This window comes from Anabrus simplex, chromosome 6, assembly GCF_040414725.1.
Source record: "Anabrus simplex isolate iqAnaSimp1 chromosome 6, ASM4041472v1, whole genome shotgun sequence".
NCBI lineage: Eukaryota > Metazoa > Arthropoda > Insecta > Orthoptera > Tettigoniidae > Anabrus > Anabrus simplex.
Window position 1 is genome coordinate 168818750 of NC_090270.1, and position 14736 is coordinate 168833485.

Below are 14736 nucleotides of genomic sequence, written 5' to 3' on the forward strand. Positions count from 1 at the left end.
AACTTTCAGTGTCCTGTCTACCAAGCCATATTGGTATGCTTTACATACACCAGTCAATTACTTCTAATTCTTAGAGTTATTAATGTTACCTTTTGCATCCATAATATTCACTATCTCGCCACCTAATAAACTTCGTGACTCAGTTTTGAAAGCTCAGCAGATGTGAGAGGTACGTGTGACGAAATAGCACATTGATATTGTATTTTATTTTATTTCAGAGTAAAGTGAAGTACATAAAAGCAACCACACAGATACTGAAAGATCAGTATAATGGTGACATACCAAATACTGTTCAGCAGTTATGCAAGTTGCCTGGAGTTGGGCCCAAAATGGCACATATCTGCATGAATGTTGCTTGGGGAATAGTGTCTGGTATCGGTAAGTGTATAACCTTCATTTTTGCATATTTAGTTTAAGCACTAATCATGCATATCATTGTGTTGATTAAAAGACCAGAATCAAGCAGATGTATAATTTTAGAGTCCACAAGGAAATTGTAAGAGTACGTAGGAAATAAAATTAGAGCGGAGTGGCCGCGCGTGGTAAGGTGCTATGGCTATAAAGCCAAGCTCTGCATTTGGGAGATCAGTGTGTTTGAATCCCACTGTGGGCTGTTCTGGAAATGGTTTTCTATGGTTTCCCATTATTACTTCCAGGCAAATGGCAGGGCAGTTCCTATTCATAGTTCACAGCCTCTTTGTGCAATTTCATTCACCATCATTCATTTCATCTACATTAGCTCCTCAACTGAGGTTGGTGCCAGGAAGGACATTCAGCCGTAAAAACTTGCCGCATAATTTCATTTCACCCCATTCCTGACCCCATATCAGGAAACAGAACTAAGGGGTAGGCATACCATAGGAAATAAAATTGAAATGTAAGGTCCCAGGAGAAAGTTTTACGAGTGTATGGAGACTCAGAAATGGAAGGAAATGAGAAGTCAACAGAGCATTGGGTAAGCTGGGTGAACTAGATGAAAATCTTTCTGAAACACTTTACAGAGCGATACTGTGGGGAAACTTTTTAATTATTATGCAGATTTCATCTTCAGTGACATAAAAATGGTATTGTAGTCAGGGTCACAACAGGAAATGAAGAGAATGGTAACCTAAATAAAAGAGTACATCAGAAATAAGTATGGGAACATTTATTTTATGGTGTGACTTTGTAGAGTAAATAAAATGGCAAAAGTTGACACCATGCAACCCAAAGTTTGTATCATTATAAGGATGTGGAAATTATGAAGATCTTACTTGGAATTGCTGTTAGAGGAGAGATGTGTTCATTGTGCTATCTAGGAATCCACTATCCCACCCCTAGAAGTACATCTACTTTTATAACCTAATAAAGAGCAGCACCCGCCACTGTCCATTGCTAAAGTGGCTACTTGCAATCCGATTGGCCAATGTGAAAAATGTGATATCTTTGCCATCACCGATGATAATTAGTTTGAGTTACCAATCCCAGCTGAATGAAAGCACAAATAAAAACACCATGTAAAGGAAAGAATGTGAAATACACAAGAGCAATAATTTTATATGAATCTTACCTTAATGCAGTGGCGGATACAGGGCTGCGGCAGCCTTCAGGAATTCATGCACCCTCGCATCTAGGGGGGAAAAGCTAATTTTAGAGATATCAAATCTGCGAACTTTGCTTGGTCACAGTCCAGTGGTTTTGTCACTACTCATAGGTCCCAACTAAACAGGTTGGCAGCATTGTTGATCACTCGAGCTCATACTCGCATCCTCAGCGAGAAGGTCACAAGAAGGAAACAAACGACACTCATTCCGTGCGAAGCGGAATGTAGTGAGTATTGGGTAGCACGGCGTCAGCTATTGATAATGAAATTAATAATGGATTGTGATTAATAAACTTGTGGATAGGAGAGTACAATTTTTTTTTCCTAGGGGCCTTACGTCGCACCGACACAGATAGGTCTTATGGCGACGATGGGATAGGAAAGGCCTAGGAGTTGGAAGGAAGCGGCTGTGGCCTTAATTAAGGTACAGCCCCAGCATTTGCCTGGTGTGAAAATGGGAAACCACGGAAAACCATTTTCAGGGCTGCCGATAGTGGGATTCGAACCTACTACATGGTGTCCACCCGTATGGAAAACCTGGGAAACAGGGAAATGTCAGGGAATTCGATAAATAACGGGAAAACCTGGAAATGTCAGGGAATTCAGGAAAAAATCTGGAAATTCTTTCTTCTGCCAGATAAAATTGACATACCATTTTTATTCATGTAATATAAACACATTTTTCAGTTTTGATAACATTAATCCATTAAATTGTAATGAAAATAAATTGTGATCTCGAATGTGAAGTAACCAATAATATCAGTAGCTATATGATTGATCGATCAAATTTTCACTGTTTTGATCTGCTTACTATTGAATATTCTGTGTTGTCGAGGAATGGTGAGCTTAATGAATTAGGCCTATATTGTGTTCTCAGTTTTTCTAATTGCTTAATTGCATGGCTTCCACAACAAAATATGCATATAGACAAAATTCTACAACCCAACGGATGTCTGTGTTTGTTTACTATGTAATGACGTGTGCGATAGTTACTACCTCTTACAAGTGATTATTTTCATTTTGACCGTATTGAAATTCAATTATTAAATGTTAAACATTAATTTATTGAAACCACCTATTCAATACTGGTTAAGTCTTTATGACTATAACAATGTCATTACATTGAATTTTGAGTATGGTACATGTTTCGCCTGGCATTGCAGGCATCATCAGCCATTAATTCTATCTCCAAGTCAGAGCTCTGAGTGGATGCTATTTTAGGATTAATCATAGTCAATTATTTACGTATATAACAGTGCAAAGGAGTGATCAAGCCGTCTTTGTTTTAAAGTTCTAATGTGACATTCTACTCTTGTTCATATTTAATGGAAATTATTGCCTGTTAACTTTTATAATGTCGGTAATGAGAACGGCTTGATGCAAGTGGGATTAAATCATCTGTACATTTCTACAACTTATAGGAGATTAACTAATGCTAGAACTATTCTTAAAAACTATTTTTTTCACAATTTACATAATATATACAAACTTATGGTACATTTTGGAACTGAACTGGTCGAACTTGTCTTGAAGTTTCATTGGGATGTCTTACTCATATCCTGTCAAATGGAGAAAATGCTGATGCTGGGATGGCATTGTAGTCTATTGAAGTCATAGCTTTAAATATTCCTTTTTATATTTGTAGGACATCGAAACATGTTCAGCTTATATGGTTTTTTGGGGAGGTCTATATATATTATAGATCAGCATCACTTCTTAGAAGAATGAGCATCAAAATTTAGGTGCCTTATAGTGAAATGGCAAGAATGCTGTTAGAGAGTTTGATCAAGATTTGTTAGATAACGGATTAATACATGACCATATAAACTTGTTGTATGTTGTTTTGTTGTGGAGCTTTTTTGAGGTTATTCAGTGTAAGGTTGAAGAGCAGTTCACTGGATTCTGGATGTAGTGTGTGGCTGGTGGGTGTGTTGAACCATATAAGCTGAACATGTTTCAATGTCCTACAAATATAAAAAGGAATATTTAAAGCTATGACTTCAATAGACTACAATGCCTTCCCAGCATCAGCATTTTCTCCATTTGACAGGATACGAGTAAGACATCCCAATGAAACTTCAAGACAAGTTCGACCAGTTCAGTTCCAAAATGTACCATAAGTTTGTGTATATTATGTAAATTGTGAAAAAAATAGTTTTTAAGAATAGTTCTAGCATTAGTTAATCTCCAATAAGTTGTAGAAATGTACAGATGATTTAATCCCACTTGCATCAAGCCGTTCTCATTACCGACATTATAAAAGTTAACAGGCAATAATTTCCATTAAATATGAACAAGAGTAGAATGTCACATTAGAACTTTAAAACAAAGACGGCTTGATCACTCCTTTGCACTGTTATATACGTAAATAATTGACTATGATTAATCCTAAAATAGCATCCACTCAGAGCTCTGACTTGGAGATAGAATTAATGGCTGATGATGCCTGCAATGCCAGGCGAAACATGTACCATACTCAAAATTTAATGTAATGACATTGTTATAGTCATAAAGACTTAAAGACTTAACCAGTATTGAATAGGTGGTTTCAATAAATTAATGTTTAACATTTAATAGTTACTACCTCGTAAAATGTAAAAACAGACACAAAACACTGACTGAATGCAAAAAAGTGGGAAATTCTCTTAATACTCATTTGAGTGCTCATTATTATTATTATTATTATTATTATTATTATTATTATTATTATTATTATTATTATTATTATTATTATTATTATTACAATTAATAAATGCACTGACGTAGGTAAGCCTTGTGTAAATGTGTAGTGCATCGTGACACCATTTGGGCTGTGCCATGTTGAGTTTCCAACCTATCTTTCGTGCGAGGGGTTCGGAAGTTTTGAGGCACGACTAGTAGCTTGTAATATCATGTGTAATTTTGTGAATACACAACAAGATTTAAAATAGTGACATCACATTGTAAGATGAAGGTTACCGGGCGAGTTGGCTGTGTGGTTAGGAGCGCGCAGCTGCGAGCTCGCATTCAGGAGATAGTGGGTTCGAATCCCACTGTCGGCAGCCCTGAAGATGGTTTTCCGTAGTTTCTCATTTTCACACCAGGCAAGTGTTGGGGCTGTACCTTAATTAAGACCACGGCCGCTTCCTTCCCATTCCTAGGCCTTTCCTGTCCCATCGTCGCCATAAGACCTATCTTTGTCTGTGCGACGTAAAAAAAAAAAGATGAAGGTTGTTTGTTGGTTAAGATATTTTGAGTTTGTGAAGTATTTTTGGATGTATTCGGTTTTGATCCAGCCAATCCCAAGCTGCCATTCATATCGATTTATATCAGTTGAGTGTAACTTCAAAACCTGGCTGACAATTGTATTGTCTACATCACTATGTGGTTAAGCTACCTCACTCCATGTGTGTAGTATAGGTTTAATAGTGCTCAGTGTAGATAAAATTTTATTTACTTCCGTGTGTTGGTTAGTATATAGTTAGACTGTGTATCATACCTCAGTATAGTTCATGAAAGACAATTGGCAAGAATGTGACTCGGGAAAAATTGGCACCGTGGTCTCGATCAGCCATATAACATCCTTCCTATGCGGTCATTAGCCACGAATAATTTATCTCTTTTATTCTTATTAATAATGTACATATTCTTGTTTTAGTATAGGATATTGTTAGGATTTGCGAATTTGTTTTCACTTGTGATTCATGTGTGATTTTCGTAGTACGGTATTACATTTTACGAGGGCTGTGTGGCGCAGTTATATTGCATCAGCTGTTATTGAAGCAGTAGAGTGCTGGCAGCATAGATAAGGCAATGCTCACATGTTTTACGAACTGTCAATTTAGAAGAAAGCCGTGCAGAATTTAGGACTATTTAAAAGATTTTTACAATATCCTTATCTTACTGCTAACGGCCGTAGCTGTGTTGAAACTCCGGATCCCGTGAGATCTCCGAAGTTAAGCAACATTGGGCGTGGTCAAGATTTGGATGGGTTGCCACGCGCTGGGAATGGAGGAGCGGAAAGGAGCTGGCCACCCTACCGTACGTAAACTCCGGCTCAGGCACACCTCTGCAGAGGTTCGGACCTGCCTTCGGGCAGAATACACCCTTACCTTACCTTATCTTACTTCTTTTTTCAGCTAACACAAAGCTAAGGAAAATTTGGTTTAATGAAAGGTGGCTGCTTGATGATACTTTCAGAACCTGGTTGAAACCCATGCCTCAGGACAAATTTTCAGCATATTGCATAATATTGTAATCTGCATAATATGTAAAACATTATTTTCTCTTAGCAACATGGGAAAGCAGGCATTAAAAAGTCACATGGGAGGAAAGAAGCATGTCAGTAGTGTCAAGTTCAGCCAGTTCTCGTCATCCCTTTCAAGTTATTTTAAAAAGGAACATTCAAATAGTAAAGTAACAAAAGACTTAAACTCAGTAGATAATACCTGGCTGCGCACAAGTTGCTCTCTGCCTGCCACAGCTACCACAACGAACTCTTATCACATATGACTCCACTTCTTCTTTTTCTTCCATTAAAGAAGGTTCACCAGAGACTAGATGTCTACAGAATTATCTTTCAAGAGAGAGTAACCAAAGCTGAGATTATATGGTGCATGCATACAGTCATGCAACACCATTCTTTACTTGCCAGTGAAGCTAGTGTACGTTTGTTTCCAGACTCTGAAACAACTTTGAAAGTTCAACTGCACAGAACAAAAGTTGCGTATACAATCACTCATGGTTTAGCTCTCTATTTCCATAAACAAGTTCTTGAGTAAGTGCACACATTTCACAGTTGGGTTTGACGAGTCATTGAATAAAGTTTCTCAGGTGGGCCAAATGGATCTTGTAGTTCATTGTTTAAATCCTGATACCAATGAAGTATGCACTTCTTATTTTGATTCCATGTTTTTTGGTCGCTCTACCTCCTCAGATTTTTTAATTTTTTTTGTGTGTGCAAGCACAGCAAGATCTCTCTCTCTCTCTATATATATATATATAAATAAAAAAAAGAAACAAATTTCAGTGGATGATCCAAATGTTAATAAAAAGTTCCTTCAGAATTTTGGTAAGTTATTAAATGATGATCTAGATGCTCCTATTTTGTTGAACATTGGATCTTGTGGCTTGCATACTGTGCACAATTCATATAAAATGGCAGTAAAAGAAATCCTAAAAGTTTCAGACAGATCTTCCATTTGCATCGTTCCTTTATGAATTTTTTATTGATGATAAATGTCATGACAAGGTTTGTTAAGTCTGAGTTATTGCAGTCTTCAGAAAATGTCCTAAAATGAATTTAGACAGTAAAGAAAATCTTCTGCCTGCATCTAAAATTGACATAGGTTATGCTGCTAAAGCAGCACTTCATGGCACTCCTGGATTAAATGATAGAGATATATTAGTGTTTAGCACAGATTGTCTAAGAGGAGTTGTAGCTTTATGCAAGAAGTTACTGGAAAGGTCACCGCTGGCATATCATCGTCATCATCATCATCTGCAGTTTCCGGCTGTTGGCCGGGTCTGCTCACCGCTGGCATATGAACTGATTAAATTAATTTCTTGTTTCGATCTAAGTGTAGCCAAGTAGCCTCTAAGCAGCAGGTTGCTAAGGATAGCTTTAAATGCCTTTGTTGAAAACAAATGGATCTCGGGTAATGAAGCAGATCATGTAGAAAGGGGGTTCACTTCTGTTTGTGAGAATGATACTTTGAAAGAAGAAGTGAATTCTTTGACTTATAAAGACAAGAGGTCAGATCACTTTTGGCTTCGCACTGTTTTTCCAACAGTAAATTTGAAAACAGAAAAGTTGGCTTCATTTCTCAAAATGATACTAATATTGTTTCATGGAAATGCTTCACTTGAACGTGGTTTTCCTTTTAATAAAGAAATTCTAGTAGGGAACATGCTACAAGTATCCCTTGTAGCACAAAGAATAATATATGATGCTATCCCAAACCCTGGTGGAATTGAAAGAACATGCTCCATGCTGCAAGGAGTGCTCATGCTTTGTATGTTCAAAATCTAAAGGAGAAACGTGAAGCATTGGAAGTAGAAGATTCTTTGCAAAAAATAATAATAATAATAATAATAATAATAATAATAATAATAATAATAAGAAGAAGAAGAGAAAGGCCGCTTTGTTGCTGAAAGAATTAGAAGAAAAGAAGTGGAGGGTGATGGCAGAAGCTCGCCAGTCTTTAGTGGCCATGAAGAAATTTCTTTGCTGAACCAATAATGGTAGTACATTAAAAAAAACTTAAAGTTAATTTAATTAGACTAAATTAAACTTCCAAGTTTTGAAATTTAATATGCACGTTAATTGCTCATTTATTTTTTTGGATGTAAGTTTTTAAAATGTATTGTAATATTACTGATACTTCCTTTATAATTTTGTTTTTTGTCATTGTGTGTCAGGGAAAAAACTGGTTTTTATGTCTGGAAAACAGGGAAATGTCAGGGAATTTTAAAATCTGGATTTGGTGGACACCCTGTACTATCTCCCGGATGCAAGCTCACAGCCGCGCGCCTCTACGCGCACGGCCAACTCGCCCGGTAGAGTACAAGTTATTAGTTGAGAATGAGATATATGAAAAAACTATGTGATTGTTTGTTTCAAGGGTGATATGTGTAAATAATGTTAATTGTTTATAGGATAATACAATTATTAGTTGAGAGTAAGAGTGGAGAAAAACTATGTGGCTTAGTGGCTCAGGGGAAATCAGGTCAAGAATTCAGTTTCCCCTTACACAGTAATTAATAAGGGGAGAAGACATGCTTAGATTTAGGTTTAATTCTCTAACAGTAGTTGGCAGAACTGCATAAGCACATTCATTTGTCAGTTATGAGTCAACTGTTGTTATTATTAAGTGTTCTATTGTGTTGTGTAACATTTTTTGAAATGGCACACAAGTTTACTAATGAAAAACAAATTTACACGCTTCAGTTATTGTGGAAGAATGACAAATAGACTTCCAGAATTCATAAATACTTCAGTATGCGGTTTCTTGCTGTACCATTACCAATGTAGCAACATTTGCAAAAAGTTAACATCAACTGTGAAAGAACAGGAAACTTCAGAGATGCATCAAGATCCAGAGGGCCATTCATAAGTCACCGATGATGCATCTGCTCAGTTGGGCATGTCTCAAAGGGTAGAATCCCAAAAAATGTGAAATTGAAGTCTTTTTGTCAAAAAATTACTTCATGCATTGCATGAAGATGATTATAACAGATGATTTGAGTTCTGAGAGTTGTTAGTAATTGGGAACAAAGCAGATCCAAATTTTTGGCGATCAATTTTATGAACAGATGAGGTAGTCTTCAAACTAATAATAATAATAATAATGTTACCAGTATTTGCTTTACGTTCCACTAACTACTTTTACGGTTTTCGGAGATGTCGAGATGCCGGAATGTAGTCCCGCAGGAGTTCTTTTATGTCCCAGTAAATCTACTGACATGAGGCTGACGTATTTGAGCACCTTCAAATACCACCAGACTGAGCCAGAATCGAACCTGCCAAGTTGGGGTCAGAAGGCCAGCACCTCAACTGTCAGAGCCACACAGCTCGGCAAGTCTTCAAACTAAATGGATGTGTAAATAACTATAATTGTGTTTATTGGTCCCACTCAAACCTCTGTGAATAATTGTTAAAGGCAATGTTCCAGCTATTGCTATGTGGTGAGGATTTTCAAGTATCATATTGATAGTTTTTTTTTTTTTTTCAAATGGGTACTTTGGTGGTACTTTGGTGGTAGCTTATTTAAAAGTACTGCAGAACTTTGTAGTACCTGAACTGGAAAACAGCCACATTCAGCATTCCATTTGGTAACAAGGTGGAGCTCCACCCCACTTTGGATTGAACATTCATGACACATTCACAGAGTGGATCAGACAACCACTTGCAGCATTTCATTAGATAACAAGATGAAGCTCCATCCCGCTTGGGATTGAATGTTTGCTACTCTTTGACCACACGAGTTGATTAGATGCTCTGGGACTATTGACTGGATCGTCGCCATAAGACATCTGTGTCAGTGCGAAGTGAAGCAAATAGCAAAAAAAAAAAAAAAAAAAAAAAAAAAAACTATTGATTGGGGCCTCTCTTCTCCTGTGATTTGGCTTTAGTCTATGGGGAATTATGAAAAATCTCTATATATAAAATAAGAGTTTTGTCTGTATATTGCTCAGAATTTTTAAAATATGATATTTCTGTATCAGTCATGTCCACAGTAACAAGGAATTCACTTTTTAATTTTCTGTAATTTCTGTCTGTCTATCTGTCTGTCTGTCTGTCTGTCTGTCTGTCTGTCTGTCTGTACACGCATCACGAAAAAACCGGCTGAAGGGAATTTAATGAAAATTGGTATGGAAAGTCAGAGAATATGTCGCTACAATCTAGGCCATATATAATTTTATTCACACTGAGTGAAATGGTAGTTTAGGGGAAGGCCTAAAATTCAATTCTCAAATGTTTATGTTATTAGTGGTCGTATCGTAATGAAAATCAGTATTCAAAGTCAGGGTAATAAGTAGATATAATCTAGGCCATAAATAATTGTATTCACGCTCAGGCCCCGATTTACGAATGGGCGGACTGGGCATTTGCCCAGGGCGCCAGTTTTTGAGGGGCGGCGGCCGGCGGATCGAGTAATTGCGTGAATTACGTCTTAAATTCATTACACTTAAATTACTTTTACTTTCCACAAGTTATTTCAATTATTTTATTAACCCATATAAACAATTTAAACTATTCTAACTTTAAGACCGTAATTTAATCTATATATTTAAATTTTATGAAGAAAAGTTAATAACTGCAAACAATAAGAAAAGTATTATTTAACTCGTGCGGGTGGTGGGTGGGCAGTTTTAATTGGTGGCTTGGGTACCCTGTTAGTCTAGACAGCCCTGTCCAAAGAGGATAGAATTGGCTCGTGACGGTTCATGTGCTTATTGTTGTTTACATCCGCTTACCATCAACCTGGTAACCTCACCTAGCCAACTAATTGTCTCGTGTAATTCTTACATGTTTTTCAGTATTTAACGAAGAGTAAAAAGTTAAGTGGTGCCGAATACAAAAAACGCGCTGCTAAGAAGCAGAGTGACGAACTTAAACTATTTAAGAAAGTGCCTAAAATGGGAAAATTCCTTACTTTGACTCGTTCAACTCCAACCTCTGAATAGGAATGCCCAGATGACTTAACAAAATCTTTGACTTCATCATCGGTCCCATTCAACTTTACACAAGAAGACTTACAAGGCCTAGATATACAGACTGATAAGCCCTGTGTTAGTATTAAATTGAACGATGAGCCTGAAGTTGTCCAGCAGTCATTTGGAACTATTTCACAATCACAACCTGAGGTAACCTTACCTAATTCATCTTCTGTAGATGATCCTGCTACTTGGAATGTCAAGATAAATTCAGTAGTTGAGAATATTATTAAACTTTGTCCAAAAACAAAAACGTAATGGTGGATTTTTCAAAATCTCTGCGAACTTACAACGATGGTAAAAGATCATTGTCTCAAAACATGTTTAAGAGTACTCTTCGTAATGGAGACGTTGTTTTAAGAGATTGTTTATTGTATTCACAGTCACCTTGGAAAGTATTCTGTATGGAAAAAATAATATTTCTTTCAAATCATTTTATGTAAATTAACTGATTAATGTTTATAGCTAAGAACAATGTATTTTAAATCAGTGTGTGAAATTTCATGATTCTAACTCAAGTAGTGTTAGTTACACAACGTTTCCTTTGATGTTGTTTTAAAACTCATAATCTTGAAAACTGTAATCTTTAATTTGTAAGCAATTATTTTTAGAGGAACAGAAATGTGAGCGTGGCGGTGGTGGGATGGAGGCGGCTAAAGATTGTTTGCCCAGGGCGCTGACTACTTGAAATCGGGGCCTGTTCACGCTGAGTGAAATGGTATTTTAGGGGAATGCCTAAAATTTAATTCTCAAATGTTTATGTAATTAGTGGTCGTATCTTAATGAAAATCGGTCGACAAAGTTGGGGTATAAGTCCCCACAATCTAGGCTATAAATAATTGTATTCATGGTAAGAAAAAATAGTAGTTTAGGGGAAGGCCTAAAATTTAATTCTCAAATATTTGTTATTAGTGGTCCTATCCTAATGAAAATCGGTATGCAAAGTCGGGGAATAAGTCACCGTAATCTATGCCATCAATTATTTTATTCGCGCTGAGTTAAATGATGGTTTGGAAGAAGGCCTAAAATTTAATTCTCAAATATTTATGTTATTACTGGTCATATAGATAAATACTACATAATGAAAGTTATATTGTATTAAATTTATGATCATTCATGTCTTATACATTGTTACCGTACCGGCTATGATCACAGAGATAATCATGAATTTGGATTTTTGTTACTAAGTCCATATCAGCGCCGAATCATGAGAAAATGGGTAAATGGAATTTAATGTAAATCAGTATGTAAACTCGGAGAATAAGTCTATGCTATAATTTTATAAGACGCCTGAATATCACAGAGTCAAAAGAAAACTAAATCTGAAGGTCTACAATATAGAAAGCTCATAAAATTGATCAACAGTAACATTACATTGACCATTGTTTGTTGCGATGTGCTCTTCTGTTGCCACTCATCTCTGATAGATAGGATTACTGCTGCGTACCGAGTATTTTTGTAATCTGCTCTACGTCGCACTGACACAGATACGTCTTATGGTGACGATGGGATAGGAAAGGGCTAGGAGTGTGAAGGAAGCGGCCTTGGCCTTAATTAAGATATATCCCAAGAATTTGCCTGGTGTGAAGATGGGAAACCATGGAATACCATCTTCAGGGCTGCTGACAGTGGGGTTTGAATCCACTATCTCCCGGATGCAGGCTCAAAGCTGCGCGCCCCTAACCACACAGCCAACTCGCCCGGTCGTGCCGAGTGTAACAGCCTGCCTAAATATTGGCCGGAAGTAGCTGGGGAGTTAGATAACTTTCTTCCTTAGCATGCCACTCCTCTGGTTCATAAATTTTCTGATACTACTGGTATGTAACACACTGGTTCATCATAGCATTCGAGCTATTCAATCCCTACTCTGAGGCACTGATTGGAATGAGCAGTGCGCATATTTAAAGGAATAATGGCAGAGGAGTGTTCACAGCAGTCTGGGGCCCGGTCTTTCCAGCTCAGGAACTTTGAACTGTTAGATCGGCACCATAGTACTGTTCGTTAAAAGTGAGAAAATGTACGGTTTTTCATTTGATCAAGTATTTTATATGATAACATTTGCTTTTAATCACTACATTCCTACTGACGTTTTTGTAATGACCTATGTTGACTTCAGTTAGGAAAACTACAAAGTCAGTCTGAGCAAAGCACGGGTACATCAGCTAGTATGTTATAAAGCCAAAAAATGAAGATGAACTAAGGATATCCATTGAAAATGGTGTTTCATACCATTAACCCCTCAGAGCGGTGGATTTAAATGCCCGGTCATTGTGCTGCGGGAGGAGTTCTGAGCACGGTCTTTAAACTTTCCCTATTCGTGCCTGGCTTTATTCAAAACAACGCAACTTAGGTACTATTTTATAGATTTCAATAAAACTTTCACATGCATGTTTAGAAACCTCCATTCTTTTGGAAAATATGGTGCTGTTTTAATTTAGTAGTTGAGTTTGGTGTGGAACGTCTTGAAGCATCCCTCAACGCAGAGACCTGCTTCGCAGTCTGGACACCGAAACACTGTCTCTCTCCGAATTTTATATTTGTAGCACACGACATAATTGGATAAATTTGAAATGATTGAGGGTCCCTGATACGAGGTGTGTTCAAAAAAAGACCGAACTTTGTAAACTGCGCGCAAACCGCAACATTGAGCGAGTTGTGACTGTGGCGGCGCCTAGCGGCAACTTCTGACAACAGACCGCTGCTTTCTGCATTCCATTGCCTGCATTATCGGTTGAGTTAGAGCCTCTGAAGTGATTGCGTGTGTCACATGTTCGTCGAATTCTATAATGAAACAGCTTGAGGAACAACGCGTGTGCGTGAAGTTCTGCTTCAAAGTTGGGAAAACGTTTGTGGAAACACTGGAGATGAGACGTGGGTGTACGGTTACGATGTCGAAACCAAAAGGCAATCATCACAGTGGGTGGGGAAAGGTTCTCCTCGACCGAAAAAAGCACGAATGAGTCGTTCAAACATCAAGGTGATGCTGATTGTGTTTTTTGATTGGAAAGGCATTGTCCATCACGAGTTTGTACCCCGAGGCCAGACAGTGAACAAAGAACTGTACCAGAATGTTTTAACGCATTTGAGAGATGCTGTGCGCAGGAAGAGGCCTGAACTGTGGGAAAACAAATCCTGGATGTTGCACCATGACATTGCGCCAGCACATGCCTCTCTCTCGGTCGACTTAGCTCCAGCAGACTTTTTCTTATTCCCCAAATTGAAAACCACCTTGAAAGGACATCGTTTCCAAGACATTGAAGAGATCAAGGAGAATGCGACGAGGCAACTTCGCGCCATCAAAGAAAGTGCATTCCAGGAACCATTCCAAAAGTGGAAGAAACGTTGGCAACACGCTGTTGGTAGTGCAGGAGACTATTTTGAAGGGGACAGTCTGTGAAATGATGTAAGCTACATAATAAAGTTTTTCTAGCTACAGTTCGGTCTTTTTTTGAACACACCTCGTAAGTATCAAATGCCTCATTGTTGTTGAAATGCATAAAATTACTGATTCAGATACATCCATTGAAATAACTGACCCAAAAATGAGTGTGGACAGAATAGAGCTTTTAGACAAATAGCTTCGTAGCATAGGCTTTTGTATTATAGCCATTAGTATCTAAAGAGCAATCATAACATATATCTCAACCTTCGTGACTGGTTTGCATCTCCTCTCTACATGGTAAACTACACAGCACGCCGTGCAAGGCTTCACAATTCCATGTTGGACTGGGAACCTTAGACTACATTATAAAATATACCATCTAATCACACACCTGTAACAAAATTATTAGAAGACGTTGCTGAGCATAGCAACAGCCCTGCTATTTTGTCCTTAAATGGCACCACATAGAGGATTAATTTTAAGTGTCCAACAAGATTTTGAAGTGTACATCAAGTTTTCATCACATCTACAACCTATCACTTGAATGTACCTGATCCAAAGAAGACTATTACAC

The 14736-nt window shown here is 37.6% G+C and overlaps 1 protein-coding gene across 1 annotated transcript in view; it reads left to right on the top strand.

Annotated features, from left to right (window-relative positions):
* The window catches only part of Nthl1 (Nth-like DNA glycosylase 1), a 60730-nt gene that overhangs the window by 28715 nt on the left and 17279 nt on the right, over positions 1-14736 (top strand). The window contains exon 3 of the mRNA XM_067149152.2: positions 219-378. Coding sequence (XP_067005253.1) covers positions 219-378 — 160 coding nt within the window. The remainder of the gene's footprint in view (positions 1-218; positions 379-14736) is intronic.